This window comes from Emys orbicularis, chromosome 3 (genome assembly GCF_028017835.1).
Source record: "Emys orbicularis isolate rEmyOrb1 chromosome 3, rEmyOrb1.hap1, whole genome shotgun sequence".
Lineage (NCBI taxonomy): Eukaryota > Metazoa > Chordata > Testudines > Emydidae > Emys > Emys orbicularis.
Window position 1 is genome coordinate 121,879,748 of NC_088685.1, and position 24,128 is coordinate 121,903,875.

The 24,128-nt window shown below is 40.0% G+C and overlaps 1 protein-coding gene across 2 annotated transcripts in view; it reads left to right on the plus strand.

The window, feature by feature from the left end:
- The window catches only part of ZDHHC14 (zinc finger DHHC-type palmitoyltransferase 14), a 172,642-nt gene that overhangs the window by 97,681 nt on the left and 50,833 nt on the right, over nt 1–24,128 (plus strand). For both annotated transcript variants that reach the window (XM_065401329.1, XM_065401330.1), the window contains exon 3: nt 669–827. In XM_065401329.1, coding sequence (XP_065257401.1) covers nt 669–827 — 159 coding nt within the window. The remainder of the gene's footprint in view (nt 1–668; nt 828–24,128) is intronic.

Below are 24,128 nucleotides of genomic sequence, written 5' to 3' on the forward strand. Positions count from 1 at the left end.
ATTCAGCCTGAACACTGCATTTCTTTAATTAATAAGACAAAGACCTTAAAAATGTTTCTAAACCTCCCTTGTAAAGTAATTACTGCAATTTGCAAGAGAGAGCCATTTTTTATTTATAGATGTGAAGTAAAAAAAAATCCTCAAGAGCTTTTGCCCCAGTTGAAAATGACTTTAGTCACCTCTGTTAAATGTGTTAATGGTTAGTCCAGTTCTTAGTGAAGAAATGTACACATCACAAGAAACTCCATGAAGAGCAAGCATATTTCTGAGGGGCCAGCTAAATGGAGTCTGTGTTTGAAGAGATTTTTGTGTTACTCAGTCTTAGATATCGTACATGAAGTAAATAGTAAAGGTGCTGGCTGAAGAGTGTGGGATTTTGGTTTTTGTGGTACAGAAGCTGAGGCGGCTAGATTTTTTTTTTTTTTTTTTTTAACAATTAGCTGTGGTTTTCTTTCATTTTTTGTGATGTATTACATTTTGAGTTATTTGCCTAGATATTCAGAGTCTGGGAGAGAGAGAAACTATTTTTAGGCATTATAAATCTACAAAAATATATAAAATATATGTAAATGTTAAAGAAACTGGATTTAATGACAGTAATGTGCCTATCCCATATCTGGCAAGAGAATTTAAATTATTGATCTAATGTTTAATTATTTCCCTGTTAGATATTGCAAATGGCTCCAGTTCCGGAGGATACCGTCCACCTCCCAGAACAAAAGAAGTAATCATCAATGGACAGACAGTGAAACTAAAATACTGTTTCACTTGCAAGATTTTCCGCCCACCTCGTGCCTCACATTGCAGCCTTTGTGATAACTGTGTAGGTGAGTATAACGAAAACTTACATGTTCAGTTTTTGTAATTTTTTTCATTCAAGTGCTTTTAGAGGGCAGGATAGTCTTCCTATGAATATATATGGTGGTGTGCTTACAGATACCAGACTCACATGGTTATAAAATCATCCAGAAGGTCACTAGCTAACAAAATTATCCTGCTTCCTACCAGCTAATGTGAGGATTTTGGAGGAGGCTAGATACAGCCTCCTGGAAGTTTCAACCATATAGCAGTTTTGAGGGGGGAAATTAGGGCTCATCTACACTGCTATTTAACTACCATTGTAGCTGCACCAGTGCAAACCTCTAGTTTAAAGACATGTTCTCATCTGAAGTAAACTACACCCGTGCAATTCACATTGTACCAGTGTAAATTACATCTACACTTGAGGTTTGCCCTAGTAGAGCTAAACTGGAGGCTAAAATCCCATTACAGACAAAGACTAAGGGCTTTTCTGCACTGCAGCACAGCTACAGTTCTGTAGCTATGTCACTGTAGCACTGTAGTGTAGACGCGACAGCGATGGAAGGGGTTTTTCTGTCACTATAGGTATCCATCTCCCTGAGTGGCAGTACCTAGGTCAACTGAAGCATTCTTCCATCGATGTAGCTGTGTCTACAATGGGGATTTCGGACCTCTGAGCACCATAGCTGTGTTGATATACATTTTAAGTGTAGACGAGGCATAAGTGAGATGACATTTCACACTGGTATAGTTACACTGATGTTGCTGCACCGGTGCATGTCCCTAGTTCAAATGCACTGGAACAATGTAAAAATGACTTGCGTTGAGTGCATCTTACTCTAGTTCAGGGGATCCCAAACTTGGTTCACGGCTTGTTCAAGGTAAGCCCCTGGCAGGCCGCGAGACACTTTGTTTACCTGAGCGTCTGCAGGTACGGCCGGTCGCAGCTCCTAGTGGCTGCGGTTTGCCGGTCCCGGCCAATGGGAGCTGCAGGAAGCAGTGGCCGGCCCGCGCCGCTTCCTGCAGCTTCCATTGGCCAGGAATGGCGAACCACGGCCACTGGGAGCTGCGAGCGGCCGTACCTGCGGACGCTCAGGTAAACAAAGCGTCTCGCAGCCCGCCAGGGGCTTACCCTGAACAAGCCGCGGACTAAGTTGGGAACCCCTGCTCTACAGTGATGCAGGGCACTTCTTACACTGGGCAGTGCAACTACACTAGGGATTTGCATCACTGGTGGGAGAAAAAAAACAGTGTATACAGTGCCTTGGAGTTAACCCCCCATGAAAATGAAGGTTGGTGATCCACACCTCCTTTGAAGGCAAATCCTGGTCCTTTCTTGCCACTCATCAAGAGAGAACCACTGACATTCCACAGCACAAAGGATGCAGCAATTTTTGGGGAGCCTGTGTAGAGGATTGCACTACTTTTTTGCTAGAGAGCCAAGATCTTCAGGGAACTCCCTGCATCTAACTCAACAGGAGTGTGTTGGGATGAAATAGGTTGATCTGCTGCCACAGTTAGTCTTCTTATGTGACAGGTACAAGCATCACAGTGTGCTCAAGCCTTGAGTCTGGAGTAGCTGCCACAGAACAGCTCTGCTGCCTTGGCTAAACTGTAATGAGGGTGAGGAGTTTGTCTTTTCCTGTCGCAATTCCAAAGTAATTGGCTTGTGCTATGCTCTGCAGCCAGGATATGATCTGTAGACAGTTCACATCTTCAAACAGTTCCAGACTGTCTGCAGACTCAAGAAGACAACACAATATCATTCACACTCAGTTTACGTTTGGAAATTTGTCTCTGCTAAGGTAACGGCTAGAAATTTAATTTTGCTTTAGTATCCACAGAAATTTTATGGTTAAGTAGTCACTCAGAGAAAACGTCTTACTTGCCTTTGGCAAGCGAGTGCTATGTCAGGCCCTGATTATATTTTAAAATAGTAATCTGAAATAACATTTGATCCTCTCTTCTGTACATCCTGCCTTTTTTCTGGAGATTGTTCCTTGAAGGGTAAGTAAGGTGATTAAAGAGTGGTTATCTACTTTTTATTTTTAACCACTATTCAAACCGGAGTAGTTTTCCAATGTAATTAGAACACATTTGGGGTTTTATGTGGCTGAGTAACACACTGGTGATCCTGAACCTTGTGCAGTCAAGAAAATAATGTAGAAAGCAGATGTCTCCAGCTCAGAAATGCAATTGCAGCATGTAGCAGTGATCCTTTTCAGTATAAAGCAGTGATTGGCAGAATTATACCTTCATAGTTAGAGAATATCCATATACCTGTCGTGAATTCTAAGCTGAGTGTGGAAAGGTAGCCGTTGGTCTTCATATAATGAATAGATGCCTGCAGGCAGTTTCTTTGGTAAATAAATCAATCCATTAGATGTTAGGGTAAAAATTCTATCTACTAATCAGGAAAAGTTTTTCTCCTATATTAAAATTGGAATTCTTAATCAAACATAACAATCAATTTTAAGCTAAAATCTGTTTTTATAAAAGCCAGCTTTTATTGACCATAGGACAAATAGGAATGTTTCTCTGATTTTCAAATTAGAATTGAAACATTTTTAGGCAGATGTGACTCATGCAGTGTTTGCAATCTATACATTGTGCTGCTATTTGAGACCCTGACAGTGAAACTGAATTGACCAGGGGGGTTGTTAAATAAGTCAAACAGACTATTTCCACTTTCCAAACTAAGAAACGCGGGGGGGAAATAAGCATAAACAGGGAAAATGTTGTGGGTTTTTTTTTTCCGTTTTAAAATAATCTAAAGTGGTGTTTTAACATTATTTTATAATCTGACAGCATCCTTTTTATTTTAAACGTGGGAAACCTGCCATTTTAAGTACGGGAGAGATGCAAAGTCTTTGATCAGTAATGAAATAAGAAGTTAATTTAAAGAAAGCTTCCTATAATGTCTGCATTCAAGCAACAGATATAAAACAGCTTTGAATATTTCATAGAATATAGCTGTGCAAGTGACTCATAATAAATAATTTTATCCAACAAATGTAGCCTCCTCTTTTGCTCATGAAATAGGTGCAAGAGGATTTGATTTTTCTGTAATGAAGACTCCATTTACAATTATTTGGTGACTATTTTTACAATTAAAAAAAATTCTATGGATTGATTGCAAACAATTTTCTGTATATATTTGCTATTCATTTTTTTACTATGGAAACTGTCATGATTAGCTGTGATTTTAGTAACATAAGTCACACGGTATTGTTTTTGTTCCCTGTTTGGATGTTGTGATGCTTCCCGGAGGTACACAGAGTTGAGGCACCTTGCTACTACCTGCTGTTAGTGTGAGGAAGCCTTGTCTGTGCCTGCTGACTCCACTGGCCACAGGCAACACAAGCACTCCCCTCTAGGCCTACGCAGGCCCTGCTCTCTCGCGCGCTGTCTCTCTCCAGGTTAGTGACAGGCACACTCCAACCCCCATACATCACCCTGGTGTGTCTGGCCTCTGTTCCACAGGACATTAACAGATTCAGAAGAAGGACCATACGGGGTCAGAGCAATGGTCCATCTAGCCCAATAGCCTGTCTTCTGACAGTGTCCAGTGCCAAGTGTTTCAGAGGGAATGAACGGAACAGGGCAATTTCGAGTGAGCCATCCCCTGTCATCCAGTCCCAGCTTCTGGCATTCGGAGGTTTAGGGACATCCGGGGCATAGGGTTGTGTCCCTGAGCATCTTGGCTAATAGCTGTTAATGGACTTATCCTCCATAAATTTATCTAATTCTTTTTTTAACCTAGTTATATTAGCTGTTTCCAAAAAGCAGTACACACCAGCTTACCAGTTTCTCCTCAGATCATTGTTCTTAAATGTGTTTATAGTGAAATCAAGTAAAAGTTTATTTAATAAAGTATAGAGAGCCAAATGATAGTAAATAGAATTATTGGGGGAAAATGATCACATAAAATGAAATCATAAGACACATTCTAGAACCTAGACTTAATTAACTAGATAATTTCATTTCTGCTAGAACAATGCTCACCCAAAATCCTTCCAGCATTTTGCAGCCAAGCCTGGCTGCGATCTTCTGTTCATGAGAGAAGTCATGCCGTCAGCTTGCCTCCTCAATAAAAGATCCTGGGTGTCTGTATGCACCCCCAGATATATCAGAACAATCCATTGTCTTTCATAAGCAGGACACCACCTTGATGGTTGTTTTTTCCTGAGTATATTCCATTTAAGGAGTTTTAGAACAGTTGTACAATTTTAGGGGAAAATGAAGGAGGGATGGGGTAGGAGAGAGGAGACACAGGCACTGCCATGCATTCTACTTACTGTGCTAAATTAGCACAACAGAATTCTTATATGGCCTGACTCAACCACCACTGACGTTAATGGAAAAACTCCCATTGACTTTGGAGGAGCTGGATCAGGCCCTTAAAGATCATCAGTTTCACATGAAAATGACACCAAGAATACTAATAAATCTAAAAGACTGAAGGATAAATGAAGAATATAAATAAAGCAGATCTTCAGTCCTAAAATAGAAATTGCCAAAGGAAATGCACTTATGCTGCCAATTCTAATTGATTTCGTTTTATGCTGCTTTGATTTCCGACATCTTTATAAACTGCCAGGACCTGAAGAAGAGCTCTGTGTAAGCTGGAAAGCTTACCTCTTTCACCAACAGAAGTTGGTCCAATAAAAGATATTACTTCACCCATCTTGTCTCTCTAATATCCTGTGACCAATATGGCTACAACAACCCTGCAAACAGGACTATTTCTGTTACTTTTATGATTTTGGGGGACGCCAGGAAGAATAAATATTTCCTTTAGAAATACAGAATATCTTCATTTGTGTACCCTTTTCTCAGTACAACTTTACAAGTTGACCTTTTTGCTTAAAAAAAAAAAAAAAAAAAAAAAAAAGTAATTTTAAAATTAGAGCTGCGAGAAGTTAGGTTATTTCTTTGTGGACACTGAAATAAAGACTTTTTTTTTTTCTTCTTCTTTTTTTTGCTTCGGCAGTCCGGCTGCCTTTTTTTTTTTTTTTTTTTTTTTTTTGCCTGGGGTGGCAAAAAAGCTAGAGCCGGTCCTGTCTGTCCCCATCAGCTGCTACATGGAAAGTACACACACACAAGTCTGCTCCTTTCAACAGGAGTGTTCAATGTCAGTCTAGCAATGGCTGGCTTTCAGCCCTCCAGCCAAGGCTTTCTGATGATTTCTGCCCTTTTTGGAGTTCTAAGTGAAACAATCAATCAATCAATCCAAGATCAGCAAAACAGATAAAACAAAAGGGTGAAAGGGGCAACCTGCAGGCAGTTTCAGTTCAGCCCCTTTTCAGAGGGGCCCAGCCCAGGATGGGCCAGAGTCCACTCCAAAGTTCACTGGATCTCCAGCACAAGTTATAGGATTTGGTCCCTTTCCCCTTTTTTCAGGCAGGGTCTCTGTTTCCTTCCTGTGAGGATAGAGGCTCTGCTAGCTACCAGGTATTTTCATGGGAGCTGGGAAGCTCAAGAGCCTGCTCCTTTCCTAGGGCTGCCCACTGAGTGGAGCTTTCTCCTCCATTGCTGGCTGTGTGGCAGGGCTTCTCCAGCCCAAAGCAGCCCCTTAACCCCCCTGATTCTGGTGCAGTTTATACACCTCATCACAGGCCCTCTCTACTCTAGTGTCTGAGTGCCTCCAAGTGAAAATAAAAATCTCAATAGGTTAGTGGTGTAATTTTCCTCAATTATTTCCCTAAGGCAGTTGGGGCTATGTATGGGTTTTGTTAATTTCCTTCTCTAGCTCCTCTTCAGCTCTTTTTCCTCATCTTCCTTTTTCTCTCTTTATCTTTGCTGTTTTTAGTTACAACTGTGCTAGCGCCAAGTTGAAGAAAGTAAGTTTTGCACTTAGTTTTGAGAGCTGAGTCACTGATTACTCTTAATCATGTTTTCGGTTTTCTTAAGGGTTTGCTGTTCAGTCGACCCAGGACTGAGCTCACCAACTCTGCTCTTTTTGGCAGAAAATGAAATGGACAGCTGTTCATTCTGGGCTTCACCTGGGCATCAGCTGCCTTCCTTTTGTATACCCACTAAGGTGTATTGTCTTTTGGGGTATTTCAAAAACCCCAGAAGAAAATGCAAGCTACCAGATGCACAGATGAGTCTGGCTGACTACCTTTTATTATTATTTTGTTTATGGTGGTATCCACTATGGCTAAACACTCTCTAGACATGCAGGGAGGATGGTCCTTGCCTCAAAGAACTTGCAAGCTAGGGAAAGACAGACAAAACAAGGAGTTGGTTAGGGAAGAAGAGCAACAAAAAGGGATTTTTATACAAATTAATAAGATTCACTGTAAGCAACATCAGAAGACTCTCTTTAAGAGGGATTTAAAAGTAAAGAGAATAGTGTTCTTATAGATTAACTAAGGGAGGCCATACTATGTACAGAGGAGACCATGTAGAAGAAAGTACAAAGGTGATTGTGGGAGACAGTGGAGGGATTAAAAGACAGAAATGAGGTGATCATATCGATAGGCAGTGAGGACCTTAGAAATTGCATTTTGTAAGGAATGAAGGGGAACAAAACCCTTAATTGTTGGGGACGGCTGCCATGTGTGTTGCAGGAATACCCTGTTTCTCTAGACTTCCATTTTCTCCCTCCCACCCCCCGCTTCTCCACTTCCTCATTTGGATTTTGGCTACAGTGCATGTTGTAGTTGGAAGCTGTATTTGGAGATGCATACATGCAGATTTGGACTTGGAATGGGGAGATTTTCAAAGGCACAGGCCTTAGGCACCTAGCTGCTTTTGAACTCCTGCTGACTGCCAATGTGGGCTAGGCTCCTAATTGCCATTTGTGCCTTAGAAAACTTTACCCTTAATGTTCTGGCAGATAAAGGGATTTTGGTTATTAATCGGCAGATATTTGTTAGTTGCGGTAGTGTGGGAAGTGTGCGATGTAATTATTATATTGTATTTTATATATGTTGACATTTAATTACTATAAAACTACCCAGAGCAATGGCGGGATTTTCCCCCAATAAATTAATAAATATTTTTCTTGATAAAATTAAACATCTCCATCTAGGTTTGGTTTTTAAAATATCATTTGTGCAAAAAGGCATTAGTCTGTAAGGTAAACTTTCTGCTATTCTCTATTAAAGATGGACCGTTTACTTTGTGGACCCTTTACTCCACAAGTGATCTTATTACATTACTTGTGTATGTGGCTTATATCTGTGGGATGGTACCGACTGGCGTCTAAGTTGCTCCTAGTTTTAAAATATCTACCAAGCTTCCCAGTTGTTGCTCTTTCTCAATTACTTCTTACTGTAGTCACACAAAACACACTAATATATTCTCATTACTAGAATCCCATTTTTCACAAAATTACTTTGCTATTTCAGGTCACATCACTTTTTAAGGCTTTGCATAGACTTGTTTAGTCATGCAGAGGGTATCACAGATCTTTATCTTTGGCACCTACAAGAAAAAATTTTAATGAATGTTGTTCAGTACCCTGAATGCTTTTGCTGGGGGTGGTTTATAAATGAAATTATTACTTTATATATTCACTCAATCTACTCTAGAGGCCAAAAGGCTGAATTATTTTCTTTTCGTCCATAGTAAACATACTGAGATGCCCAAACTTGGTGGCTTTAAAGATCCGTTGTCCCCCACAAATGTTGCAAATCAGTGTCCGCATCCAGAAAAATTTAATTAGCAATCACTCTTTGTTTAATTTATTATTGGTTTCTACACTAATTTCATTACAAAAGACTAATAAAGATTTTGTCAAGACAATGATTTTCATACTGTTGTACATTATGTACTTAAGTTGTATATAGTTCAGTATTTCTTAGGTGAACATTACCAGTTAAGGATCCAGTCTAGTCAGTCTCACTCATGTGAGTAAATATTCTTTATGTGCATAGTCACTCTGAAGTCAATGGGACTAATCACATGAGGTAAGAATAGCTCACAGGAGTAAGGTATGAAGGATCAGATACAAAGATTGTGATTAAAATAGTCTAAATTATAAAGATTTGTGAAATTATTAGACAGGATTTAATCCAGCACTATTGTGTTTATTTTCCTTTGTGTACTTCAACCTCATTAGGATCTTGGAGAAAATTCTGTATTTAAAAGAGCTTACAAAGAGTATTTATTTAGGGGTTTTTTATTTTGCTACTTTTATTGATGTTTCAAGAGGAAACAAAAGCAACAAGTACAAATTTCCATGCAAAGTACAAAGTCTGTCATCCTGAATAGATGTAGTCATACATTGTGACATCATAGTCCTACAAAGAGCCATAGTTGTAAATATTACAAAGCATGCACAGATGTCTTGGATCTCAAGATAATTAGCCAGTTTGACATCCAAGACAATGGATCCTGTGTCCTCTGTCATACTGCAACTATCTATAGTAACTTTGATCAGTGCAAGGGGAGCTGTTGGTTTAGGGTGACCAGATGTCCCGATTTTATAGGGACAGTCCCGATTTTGGGGTCTTTCTTATATAGGCTCTCATTACCCCCCACCCCCGTCCCGATTTTTCACATTTGCTGTCTGGTCACCCTATGTTGGTTATAACTAAGTGCTTGTCTACACTGCCCTGCAGTTTGGACTACAGGGGTATGAATATGAACTCACCAAAGTGGTGCAGTGTAGTGACCCCGTATGGATGCTATGAGTGTGAACTAAAAAGTTCCTAGTTCTAAAGTGGATTGATTTAAATCACAAAGAGGAAAGCCTCAATTTAAATAATCAATTTAAATCAACTTTTCCATTTGTACTTCAGTTATTTTCTAAAGAAGGGTGCATTCTCACTTGTTGATATAACCATTAAAACATGTTAATTTACAACTAAATGGAATGATTTACACTAGATTTGGTGCATCTTTTAGCAACCTAGAAGGGTACACTATACATTTATTTAAGAAAATATAAAGCTTAATATTTTCAGATTCTTAGTAAGTGTACATTTTTAGTATGTTAGAAAATGGTGAATATCTTGCTTATTTAGTAGATAATTAACTTTTTGCTTTTGTGTCAAGCTGCATTAGGATGGGAACTGGAATTTAATTAAACATACAAAACAGCATATAACATTTATTTTTATTAAACAAAACAACCTTAAATGTTTTGGATACATAAACTTCTCATATCAAAACATGTTTCACATTTACAACTAAATGATTTGTTAAAGGAACAGAGGGATTAACTGTAGTCAGTGAATTGAATTTAATTATTTCAGGTCAGCCTGGGAAAATTTTCAAATATGCCTAAGTGAAAGGGACTGAAATTAAAGTTCCTACTTGCTTAAGTCTCTTAAAAATGAGAACGGTCCCCTCCCTCCTCCTTTTTCTTTATAAACTGGAAGAGAGAGAGAGAAGTTTTCCTGCCTTTTCAACTCCCAGTCAGTTTCTCAATTTTGAATTAAATAGTTCAAATGAAGAAAATATTCTTCCTGTGCCTGTGGAAAAGACCATTGCTCTCAAAAGCTGCTTTAGGACTTCAATAAACTCTGGTTCTAGGTGCTTAGCTAGTGACTTTCACCAGTTCAATGGTGTGACTTTCTTTAAAATATCATCAGCAAACATGTACTGCTTGAATGGTTTTCCGCCAGCCCTGAAATGTATTATGTCTGGCAAGATCAATGGGTGATTATTAGATGTTTCTTTACTGCCTGCAGTTTAACTTTGTTGTTGAGTATGTCTTTCTTCAATGTCTCTTGAAGTTCTGTGCAGATTTCAACAGCATCAGCAACACAGCAACAATCTTTCTGCAGTTTGTCCAAGGCTATGGAAATATGCTGAACTTATCTTCTATACGTCTCTTTAGTCCCACGTTGACTACTTTGGCTGTGATAGTTCCATCTTCTTTGTCATTATTTTCTAAACACATTGTCATCAAAATAGGCTAGTTCTTAATAAGTAGTTCAAAACAGTCAACCACTGAATTCCTTTATACAACTTGGGGGAGAATCAGTGATGGTGAAGCCAAGTGATTGTTACAGAAGTATTTTGTAATTTCAACAACATTTTCCTTTATTCCTGGAGTTTTACTGAAGTCTTTGGCTAAAAGATGCATCTGTTGTAAGTTTCAGAATCCCTTCATTATCATCTTCTAGATTTCTTCACCTTTGCTACATTTGCAGCATTGTCTGTGACAAAAATTCTCACTTGAATTTTTGTTCACAATTTGTTGTAGCTTTTACTGCTGCTGCTTTTAAGTATTCTGCTGTATGGGCATTTCCTGATGAAGCAATTGTTTCTGTAAGATAGACAACCCCATCTTCTGTTGTGTCATAAGCACATATTACTGAATAATTATATACCCATCAAGACTCAGATTAACAAATTTCCCGTCAATGTATTTTGCATACTGTTCAGTTTCCTTCTTATATACTGTATCTAGCAACCTTTCAGCAATGTCTGCTCTGCAGGGTAGAGTGTGGTGTGGTCATAATGATGGTGAACCATGTCAATGAAATGTTTGTTCTGAACAAGACAAAAACGATAATGGAGTCTTGCTGGAATTTGCTGGTCCTGATTACAAACTCATCCATGGTTTTACAGGATGATGAAGAAAGACTTGTGGGTTTTCTTGGTTTTTATTTTTTTGGGGTGGGGTGGGGTTTATATGGGTAATTACTGTGTGACATATGTTTAGTTGCAGCACTGCTGGTGCTACCAGCAGATAACTCTGAAGCTGTAGTCATTGCAGAGGATGAATGTTCATAACCCCTTATGTCTAAGCCAGGTCTTTAAACAAAATGGTAAAAATAGTCACTCTCTCACTGAACATTACTTAGTGCACTGCTTTTAAAAAAAAATGCAATTGTAAATGAAAGATTTCTCCTACTGAAGCTATTTGTTTCACTTTTTAAATGATAGAATTTATTCTAAACCCAGTTTTATAGGAAAAATAATAAATCATAAGGGTTTAAATAGATTTAAATAATCCTTATCTCTAGCAACATACAGTTTAGGAAAACAATTACATGTTTAAAATTCAGAAATGTCTAATACATTTTTTCTTTTAAACAGGAAATCTTCAACTAGGATTTTTGATTATACTGAGCAATAAAAAAAATCATTTCAGAAATCCAGCAGTAACAGTAAAAATGAATTGATAAATATTCCCACAGCAAGCTAACATACCAATTATATTTTGAACACAAACATCTTGAAATTCATAAGTAAATTAATCCACCAAAAACACAAATTTATGACCATCGAAGTTATCATTCACTAGCATAGTAAGACATGGTAGGTGGTCCATAAGAATGGTGCAGGAACAAGTTTACTAACCAGCTGATCCAGATTGTTCAGACATGTCCATATCATCGTCTTCAAAGTCATTGCCTTCTGAGGAGTATTTTTCATAGTGTTGTTTAATTCTGACAACCAGACCTGCCATCTTTTTGTTGCATTTGGCATGTGTTCCTTTTTTATGCATATGTACAGGAATTTCTTGAAAATATTCCCTGATAGGGTCTCTTTATGACCTGCAGACATGGCAGGTTTTTTTACCTCCAGTTCCAAGGAGTTGACGTCAGCACTAGAGGCTGCACTCTGAAGGATGTTGTCCCTTGTTCCCACAGTGTCCTGGTTTGACACCAGCATTGCTCCTTTCTGGTTGCACACTCTGCTCCATAACTCCCCGTTGCCAACCCACCTCCACCACTACCCCCAGAAAAATAAAAGAACTAACAATCCAAGACTACTTCTTGTGTAACCCACTTTTGCACTGCAGTATTTTACTTATTTAGAGGGAAGCAGTTGACAAATTAATGGATATTTGTTTGTGCCTCTGTGTACGCATGCAAGGAGATAGAGCAAGGCCATTTATTAAAGTGCCCAGAACCATCTAGAAGCAAGAAGTGGTAGTTACTGGGCAGATCAGTGTTTTTCTATTATCTGGAGAGTAAGTTTCCATGGTGGGTAGAGTCATAAATATTCATAATTTGAGAACCAAGCCAATCAGAGCTCAGGTACAAAGAAGCTATAAAAATAGGCGTATGAGACCACCTAGGTGGGCTCAGTGGATGATCATGATGAGACACATCATGGTGTCTCCTGGAGTCAGAGACTGGGTCCCAATGTCCATGATGACTTTGCCATTCTCTTGCACAGATCTTGGGTCCCCTATAGGATCAAGTCCTTAATACAGTACATGACCTACATCAAAAGTTAGAATCAGGGGGAAAACATCTTTCTTAATATAGAAAAGCAGCCTTTAACTCAATGTTTTTTATAGAGGCTCATGGATGTAGCATATTTATTTTTTTTAATGTAAGTGTTTTAAGTGGTAATAAGTTTAGGCCTTAACATATTTTGTATAAAATGAAATCTGAATTTAAAACAGGTTTATTTTTAAAAAGAGAAACTTCTTATAATTTAAATAACAAAATAAAATCTGATTTAAATTTAAAACAATTCCCTCCCCCCCCCCCAAAAAAAACATTTTTATCCCCCTTGCCTCGTTTTCGTTAATGTAGTCCTGTGTGATGAGAACCACATTAATGCAAAGTAGGAACCTTTTAGTTCATGCATACAAGAGCAACTTTTAGTGCACTTGCCCGTATGCTGTCAAGGGATGAATAGGTCATATTAAATATTCAATTAGTGGATTAGTTTTGTATCTTTTCCATTTGAAATGTTAGCTGTGTTAGAAGGAAAAAAGTGGAAAGTGAATTTTGCGTTCATTACAAAGCACTTAGAAAGTGACCTGGACAAGCTAGCTACATATTGTGTCCCATAGAATCTTTTTGTTACTCTCTTGCCCATCCTTTCAAGTTAAGGTTTATACAAAGTGATATTTGCATCTAGCTAGTCTTCAAGGAAGGGGAAAGAAGGCAACTTTTAAATACTAGTGAATACTTCTCAAGTCTTATAACGAATCCAGAGAGGAATGCTGTAAACTAAAAGACCAACCTGGCCTACAAATGATTCATGTCAGAAAATGTAAAAGAAACATTATTTTACATATTAGATTTGTTTCTCATCAAACATTTTGACAGAGGAAAATACTTTAAGGCTTCAAGAGGGTCTAGGCTCGCCTTATGGGCCTGCCGGGATATAGTGCTTTGAAATGGAAGTTTAATGTTTAGGGTTTAAAGAGTCTATACTATATGATGAGCTTTTAAAAGGAGAAGCTCTTTGTTTCCTAGCTATATGATATTTTTAAATAATTACTTGAAAAAGTACAGTGCCAGCCTGTTTAGGCCCTAAATATGACATGCCTTTAAAGTTTCATATTAAAATAGGAACCATTATTCTTTTTACCCTACAGTAACTGCTGGAATTCTCAAATAAAATAATTAATAATTGTTCTTAAAAGTGACTGTTCAAAAGTAACTGTCCTAGGGCCTGGAAAGAGATGTTGGGCTAAATACAGAGGCGAGTCTAAACTGCTGTGATAGAAGGAACCAGGAAAAGGATTCAGAGGGTACATTACTTAGACTCATTCTCCCAAATATTTGCTCTCACTACTATATGTACTAAATACATATTTATCTTACACATTACCTCTGAATTCACCTACTAGGTATAAGGAAAACCAAGTTGCTGTAACTTACATGCTAAGGAGCGAAAAGAGAGAAGTGTAGCAGGAAAGTATCCAACACAAAGGTGTAAGAAGTAACAAAGTTTAAAATGGCAATTCCTACTTTTAGCTTTACACCTTCTGGCTCCCCAGCATGCAGGTTGCATCAGCATAGACTCGTGTACATCAGTGAAAAGCCACTTAGAGATGCATCATTCAACGTGCATTATGCATTCTCTCTGAATTTGGTCCCTTAAGTATTGTGGCATTTTCCATTTAAAAAATACCAACATATTCACTAAAGTTCTTATTCCCACCTTCTGAAACGTCACTATTTTTTCAGGCACTGAGCAATTGCTACACATAAGCAAAGCTATTTCTCTACATACTCACTGTGATTAAGGAAAAATAGTTAAGGAATTACAAAAAAATGTGTGTCTTATTTGGAAAGTGATCACAAAGTTACCTGTACATCGCATACACATTTTTATTATACCAAACAATATTTTGAGACTCTTTCTTGGTCACTAGTGTTGTACTGGTATGGTATAGTCCCTTTACCCAAGGAGCTATAGTTATTAGTGCAGTATTGACTAACTCTTGGTGTTGGGGGGAGGGAGCAGAAATCCTGCAATTGATAAAGTAATTATCTTTTTAATTCACAATTTTGACAACTTGCTGATGCCACTAAACAAGAGCAAATTTCTTTGTGTAAAGGGCATGCAGGGAATGTCATGAATCCACAGGATCAGTGCTACGGACCCAGCTTTGGAACAGTCTCTAGGAGGAACCCCTAGTTGACAGACCCACTAGGCATCTCACTTTTCCTCCAGGGTCAGCGGCATGGCTTCACCACCTCCTTAGACTGGACCTCTGGGCCTTCAGCAGTCATTCTTCGCACCATGAGGTCTGTTCAATAAGTCCAACTGAGACAGACTCCTGATAGAGATTTTACACTCTTCAGGGATTAATGCATCTTCAGCTTCCCTAAGGAGAGTCAGGGAAGTCCATATCCCTCTGGGTCATTGGTTGCTAGGCATCAATGTCCTGGCTCTTGGATTTGCCATTGTCTTCTCAGATGCTCCACTGATATGGAGACTAAGGCCCAGACAGCTATGTGACACCCGCACCCATGTGTTTGCCCTGAGAGCAAACAATCCCCTTCCACCCACTGGATAACAATGCAGCAGATAGATGAAACTGAGGCACAAACAGGCCTCATAAAAGTATTACAAAATATTCCCACTTTGTCACAGGGAGCAAGGCTAAAAAGGAAACTAATAAAGGACACATTTTCTTTCAAGGCAAGAGCTATGTCTCAGCATGAGTTGAGATCTCTCAACCTTGGGAAATTGCATCTTTTTGACCTTCTGTGGATAGCCACAAATTCTTTTTTTGTGACAGCATGACCTATTTGTAGAGCAAGCTTATGTGAGAAGGAAAGGCATTATCAAAATTGAAATGATATCGTTTTTACTTTGCACATTTTACTGAGGAGAGGAAGATCTTCATTTCGTTGCCACAGTTTTCTCACCCAGGCAAAAATATCAGGCAGAGTTTACTCTTCCAAATATGTGATCATTATAGATGAAGCAACTCTAAACTCAAAGGTTCTAGAAGTCTTAATGGTGCTAGAGGTTTGGGTTGTCTGCTCGTGTTGCCAGTGCTGGCTGCTCCCTCTTTTTATTCATTAACACCATAAGTGTCCTGAAGTTCAAAGCAAGAGGCCCCCAGTGCAGATTCTGCAGTAATACCAGTCAGTATCAAACAAAGAGATGAGAACTCCTGGCATTTCCAAGTGATGGGTAGGTTCTGTGGAAGGCAGCTTCTCCCTTCTGCCTCTCCCTTCTGTTAGAGGGCTGAGATCCCACTACTATTACACTGGTCTACAATTTTTGAGAAGTCGTCTGCTTCAGAGATAAAATGTGCTATTTATTATGTATTTTGATGTGCTGAATTCAAATATGACAGTTAAAACAACTGATTGGCTACTGTTGCTAAGATATTTAAGTTTTTACATTTTATGTCTATGTATATTGTCTAGATAGTAGAGTTTTAATCATAAATTGTAAACCTAGGTCTTTTCATGTGTTTATGGTTGCTTTACATGATAATATTTCACCTGTCATGTTTATGTAACACTTTAAAAATCAGCAAAAGGGTTATATAAATAAAATTTATTATGAAACAAAAGGCCAAAAACTATTATGTACATAGTTTAGTCCTATTCAGTGTCTAGTCGGCGCTTCTTGGCTTGTCTCTTGTATTCATTAAATGGAGCATCTCTTGTCACTGTCCAGCAATAGTCTGCAAGCATTGATGGGCTCCATTTGCCCTGATAGCGTTTCTCCATTGTTGCAATGTCCTGGTGAAATCGCTCGCTGTGCTCGTCGCTCACTGCTCCGCAGTTCGGTGGAAAAAAATCTAGATGAGAGTGCAAAAAATGTATCTTTAGTGACATGTTGCAACCAAGGCTTTTGTATGCCTTGAGGAGGTTTTCCACCAACAACCTGTAGTTGTCTGCCTTGTTGTTTCTGAGAAAATTTATTGCCACTAGCTGGAAGGCTTTCCATGCCGTCTTTTCCTTGCCACGCAGTGCATGGTCAAATGCATCATCTCGAAGAAATTCACGAATCTGAGGACCAACAAAGACACCTTCCTTTATCTTAGCTTCACTTAACCTTGGAAATTTTCCACGGAGGTACTTGAAAGCTGCTTGTGTTTTGTCAATGGCCTTGACAAAGTTCTTCATCAGACCCAGCTTGATGTGTAAGGGTGGTAACAAAATCTTCCTTGGTTCAACAAGTAGTGGATGCTGAACACTTTTCCTCCCAGACTCCAATGACTGTCGGAGTGGCCAATCTTTCTTGATGTAGTGGGAATCTCTTGCACGACTATCCCATTCGCAGAGAAAACAGCAGTACTTTGTGTATCCAGTCTGCAGACCAAGCAAGAGAGCAACAACCTTCAAATCGCCACAAAGCTGCCACTGATGTTGGTCATAGTTTATGCACCTCAAAAGTTGTTTCATGTTGCCATAGGTTTCCTTCATATGGACTGCATGACCAACTGGAATTGATGGCAAAACATTGCCATTATGCAGTAAAACAGCTTTAAGACTCGTCTTCGATGAATCAATGAACAGTCTCCACTCATCTGGATCGTGAACGATGTTGAGGGCCGCCATCACACCATCGATGTTGCTGCAGGCTACAAGATCACCTTCCGTGAAGAAGAATGGGACAAGATCCTTTTGACGGTCACGGAACATGGAAACCCTAACATCACCTGCCAGGAGATTCCGCTGCTGTAGTCTGGAGCCCAACAGCTCTGCCTTACTCTTGGATAGTTCCAAATCCCTGACAAGGTCATTCAGTTCACCTTGTGTTATGAGGTGTGGTTTAGAGGAGGAGGATGGGAGAAAATGTGGGTCCTGTGACATTGATGGTTCAGGACCAGAAGTTTCATCCTCTTCCTCGTCTGACTCAAGTGAGAATGATTCTGGTGCATCAGGAACCGGCAGTCCTTCTCCGTGGGGTACTGGGCGTATAGCTGATGGAATGTTTGGATAATGCACAGTCCATTTTTTCTTCTTTGACACACCTTTCCCAACTGGAGGCACCATGCAGAAGTAACAATTGCTGGTATGATCTGTTGGCTCTCTCCAAATCATTGGCACTGCAAAAGGCATAGATTTCCTTTTCCTGTTCAACCACTGGCGAAGATTTGTTGCACAAGTGTTGCAGCATATGTGTGGGGCCCACCTCTTGTCCTGATCTCCAATTTTGCAGCCAAAATAAAGGTGACAGGCTTTCTTAACCATAGTAGTTATACTGCACTTTTGTGATGCAAAAGTCACTTCACCACAAACATAGCAGAAGTTATCTGCACTGTTCACACAAGTACGAGGCATCTCTGCTCACTTTGGCTAAACAGAAATGTGTTCCTTTGCAAAATCAAACACTGACAAATAAGAGAGCACGACACTGTATGATTTCTAGAGCTGATATAGGGCAATTTGTTCAGCAGAGTGATGTAAGCTTCGTTATGATTGCATCATCCATGACTTCTAGGAATAACATGATGCAATTCATATCATGTATGACGCAATACCAGCTTCAGATTGCATCATTCATTGTTTTGCCTAAAAAGCAAGTACTGTCCAAACCCAGTCATAGATTTATTCATAGATCCAGTTAAAGATGTATTTTAGTCATTTCTGGTTTAAATTGAGATCCCTTCCCTTTATAACTCACTTATCCTCCGCCATTCCCAAGTCAAGGGTCGTATATACTGACCCAATAGCATATCTTGAAAACTAGAGCCAATCAACAATTTTAAGCATCATTTTCGTTCTCAGTGACCCAGAATTAGTAACGTTTGACTACATTTATTTCAGAAGCATTTTGGCTGTAGAGCAGTGTTACCAGTAAAAACTACCAACAGTTATTTGACTCATGCTCTCTGGACAATGTATCATAAATATTGCTAACTATAAGCTTTGATGGTATCTCCTACTCCAGTGGTTATCAAACTTCAATGCACCGCAACCCCCTTCTGACAACAAAAAGTACTACATGACCCCAGAAGGGGGGACCGATGCCTGAGTCCGCCCCAGGCAGGGGGGCCGAAGCCCAAGGGCTTCAGCCCCCTGGGGGTGGGGGGTGAAGCCCCGGGAGGGATGACCTGTAAACTGAGCCCCGCCACCTAGGGCTGAAGCCGAAGCCTGAGCCCCACCACTCAGGGCTGAAGCTCTTCGGCTTCCGCTTTGGCCCTGGTGCCCAGCAGGTCTAATGCCAGCCCTGACGACCCCATTAAAACAGGGTCACGACCCACTTCGGTGTCCCAGTCCACAGTTTGAGATCCCCTGACCTCCTCCTTTACCTGCCACCCTATATGGAAAAGATGAATAGGACACCCAGCCAAAATTTTCAGCCAGCACTTAGCTGGCTGTGTTTTGATCAGTGGTTGGAAGGGAGATTAAATTGGGCCATACATTAGTGAACACTCAGCTAAATAGACCCTTCAACTAGCACTTCGTTGAAGCCCACAAACCTGTGATGGAGAGGAGAGTGAAATCAAAAAGCGAGGAAATATGTAAAATACAACAAAGATGGGGGATGGAAGGAGACAAATCTCAAAAGGAAAACAAATGTTACCCCGTCAATAAGATGTTGCTGTTTCAATTATTTGTAACTATATGGTGTTTGCTCAAGTGTCAGGAAAATTGAATCCTCTGTTATATCGCTGGGGGATAAGGGTAACTGTACAGATAAACAAATACACATTCATAACTGAAAGATGTGTGGAACAATCCCTCAGATTTCTAGCCTATATAGCCTGTTGTGATGTCACATATCATTATGTCTCTAACTAATTCCTATGAGAAGGGATGGGGCCCAATTTATTCACTTCTTATAGTTTTACCAATATATAAACTAGCTCTCATCTGCCTATTACTGAATACCCTGCTAAACCCAGGGTTGTGAGTTCAATCCTTGAGAGGGCCACTTCGGGATCTGGGGCAAAATCAGTACTTCGTCCTGCTAGTGAAGGCAGGGGGCTGGACTCGATGACCTTTCAAGGTCCCTTCCAGTTCTAGGAGATAGGATATCTCCATTAATTTATATTATTTTATTTAGTGTTCTGCCTGAACCAATGACAAGTTTAAGGTTTGATATCTTATGACATCAAGACTAGAAACTGGAACTTTATACCATTAGGAGGTGTTGATTCCCCAGCATATCAGTATATGAGAGAATGAGGGTGTTTTAAAAAGGCATTCTCCAGAGATGCTGCATGAAATTTCCTTTTTTTGCAGAAAGCAACTTTGTGTAATCTAATGCTTAGGATCGTTCCCCTAAAATGTTTTGTGTGTGTGTGACCAAATGCACCCCTGTGTTCACACCCTACACACTGTTTTAATAATCCTTTATACAAAATATCCCCTGTGAGGTATCATTTGAAAACTAATAACTCGCTGGTCAATAATATCATAGTGAAATGTAAGTAGCTACATTATACATAAAATTATTCATTCCCCCATATGATATTGATAGCACATGTTCAAACCCATGTAGCCCCGATTAAGCAGGAGTGGCTAAGCAGCTCTAAAACAAAGGAATATGTGCTTACCCCATTTTACATAAAAGTAGTAAACAAGGTTTTGAGACAGCAAGAGGGAGACAAGGCAAATAGGGGGAGAAGAAAGAGCATGAGGGCACCTTCACCCCCAGACTCCACAGTGCCACCTTTACTGTTTGAATAAACTTTAAGGAGCAATGCTCAGAAAAATCACTTCAAAGAGGAAATGGACTATAAAAGTGAGGGGCAAAAACACCCCAGGGATCTCGCTCTTTCTGTCTCGCTCACTTGGTTTTTCACCTAAGATGGACAAAGAAACCAGCCCTTTGGACTTTGAGGGCAGATGCCAACTTGAGAATTTGGACAAGTATTTTACCTTGAACCAAATAGTTTAAGTTTTAGCACTAAACAGCGTATTATCTGTATTTCTCTTGTAACCATTTCTGACTTTAATGTCTTCTACTCACTTCAAATCTGCGTCTCTGTAGTTAATTGTGTCTTATTCTTTAATCAAACCTAATCCAGTGTTGTGTTTAAACTGAAATTTTTTGGTAACTCTAAATTAGCAAACTGTTGGATATTGATCCCTTAGAGGGGCAACAGACCTCTAATATCTGAACTGTCCAGGAGAGGGCTGGACAGTTCAGAATACATGTTTTCGGGGAAAATCCAGGACTGGGAGTGTGTCAGGGTCACCCTGCAAGTGGTAATCAAGGCTAGTGAAAGCCAGACTGTTGACTGGAGTGTTGCTGGCAGGTTGCAGCTGTACACAGACATTCAGTGTGTGACCTGCATGCTGTTTAGCTGTTTGTTAGGGGCCCAGGTTGTGAACTACAGCAGCAAAACATTGTGAGGCACCCAAGGTTGCAGGGCAGTTAGTGCCACAACCCCTCACTAGTCTGGATTGCACCATAGAAGGTGATAGTGGCATAGTCAAAACAGGATTTATACATAGCATGCTGTTTACACTCTAAGCACTGGTGTAATGGTTTTAAGTGAGTCTCAAGTATGGTGGCCAGGAAGAGTCAAAAGAAAGGTTACCATTCATTAATTTCTGTTTGTTTATTTTAGGTAAGGGAAATAGAAATAGCCAGGCGTAAATATGAGCACCATCAAAGCCACGATAAAGCCAGGGCAGCTGAGTTTGGGAGCTAAAGCAGCAAAGCATTGTGAGGCACCCAAGGTTGCAGGGCAGATGGTGACAACAGCTCACTGGTCTGGATTGCACCCTGAATTGTGATAATTTCCATACCGTATTTTACAATTATATTTTTCTCTGTTAACTGCTCAAGCATTGCATTATGTACCAGTTATGTGAGGCAAAGTGCACTATAAAGTACTTACCCATGCACAATGCCCATCACTTTGAAACACCAGTATTCTAATGGAGTTTCTAATCACTTCAGGAACCCACTGTGTGTTCCACTACAGCAAAGAAGTTAATAGCACCTAACATTTTAAGCTCCTGAAATATTTATCAGTAGCTTGATAAGACTGAAGATGCTAATTCTGAATTTTTCTCATTCCCAAGAAGGTTCAGTAACTTTACCCTCAATAGCCACTCAGGAATTTGAAATAGATTTATAGCAGAAATATGTGGCCCAAACAACTGTCACACACAACCTTGAAAAAGCTAATAAATATAGTAAACTCAGAAGTCTGTGGTGCATGTGTTTAATTTTTTAAATCAAGATAATCCTAAATACATTCTTCAAGAAAATACTCTCCTGTAGGTCTTAAACATAAAGACACAATAAAAACAAACTGGTGTGTTTGGACAGATGTGCTTTTTTTTTTTTTTTTTTTTTTTGCATAGAATTTGACGACTTTCAGATTTATAGCATGCCTTTCCTGTCTGACTACAAATAGTCAGTTAGCATACGTCAATGGAGACATAAAAGTTGGGGAAAACAAACCAGGCTTTGGATAGGACTTAGATTGAGAAAGGGAGGAGGCATAAAAGCATCTGTGTTATTTTCTGAATCTTGGGCTCCATTACAATTTAAAATTTTAGAGAGACAAGGTGGGTGAGGTAATATCTTTTATTGGACCAACTTCTGTTGGAGAGAGAGTCAAACTCCCAAGCTTACACAGAGCTCTTCTTCAGGTCTGGGAAACATACTCAGAATGTCACAGCTAAATATAAGGTGGAATATTGTTTAGCATAAGTAATTAACGCATATTCAAGGTAGTCTCCAGCCCTGCCCCTTCCATACGCCCTGGAACCCAGAGTCCCCCCATCACGCCCACCAGCCTCTGCCCCAAGCTGGCTAGTGCCCAAAGTCAGCCCCCCTACCCCAGCCCTGGAGCACCGGGTGGGAGAGCATACAGCAGCCCTGGAGTGCCAAGATGGAGAGCGCACGGTGGCGACACTGCAGCCTCCCCCCGCCCCGGAGGGCCGAGAGGGAGAGCGTGTGGTGGTGCTGCTGCAGCCTCCTCAGCCCTGGGAAGGTGGGCAGCGTGGCCCCAGCCTCTGGAGCCCAGCGGCTCTGCCGAAGCAGGGCCCTCACGGCGGAGTGTGGGCAGGGCCATGCCTGGCTGTTTGAGGAGGCCCAGCCTCCCCTACCCACCGCCCATGTCCAGTGCACTAAATGCCCCATAACAACTATGTGGGTGAAACTAGAAAATCAGTGGAATGCCCTGGAATGAACTCTCACAGGAAAATGATAAAAGACAAAAACACTATCACCTGTGTTATGATAACACAAAGCGATCACATTGTATCTAACTTATCAGTCCTCATCCTAAAAGGAACCTGCACAACATTTTCAAAAGATGAGCCTGGGAGCTTAAATTCATAGCTTTGCTAGACACTAAAAATCATGGACTAAATAAAAACATTGGATTTATGGCTTATTACTACAATCTATAATTCCCATAGCTTCCTTTTTCCCCCTCCCCACACACACTGCCTTTCCCCCTATGACTGGAGGGGTGTTAATGAGCCACTTCATCTCAAATGGTCCCTTGGAATGTGTGTTAACTACTTATTCCAAACAGTCTAGGCTTGGTCTACACTACATACTTACTTCAGTATAACTACAATGCTAAGGGGTGTGAAAAATCCACACTCCTGAGCAATGTAGTTATACTGACCTCAACCCCCAGAGTAGACAGCACTATGTCGGTGGGAGAGCTTCTCCTGCCAACATAGCTACCACCTCTCATGGCAGTGGAGTTATTAAGCCAACAGGAGAGCTCTCTCTTGTCGGCTTACAGTGTCTTCACCAGGCGCGCTACAGTGGCACAGGTGTACTGAAAATTTGTAGTGTAGACCTGCCCTGAGTAAGTTTCCCAGACCTGAAGAAGAGTTCTGTGTAAGCTAAAAAGCTTGTCTCTTTCACCAACAGAAGTTGGTCCAATAAAAGATATTACCTCATCCACCTGGTCTTTCTAATGTTCTGGGACTGGCACGGGTACAACAACCCTGCATACAATAATTTAAAGTATTGTCATAAATGTCAGTGTAGTCTCTCCAAAGCGAAGCTACAAAATGATTTTTCCTGACAATCTGCTTTTTATAATCACTAAATAACATATTAAAACTCTGAAATTCCACCGTACCCAAGGAAAATCTAATTCTACATGTATGGCTTTCACAGTTACAAAGTTTTAACCTGTTGGCCTTGACAAACAGCAGCAGCACATCTCCCTAACGTTCTTCAGAACTGTCATGGACTCTTACCACTATCCTTGCAAGTTAGTTCAGGAGACGGAAGAGAAGGACTTGGTTAAGTAA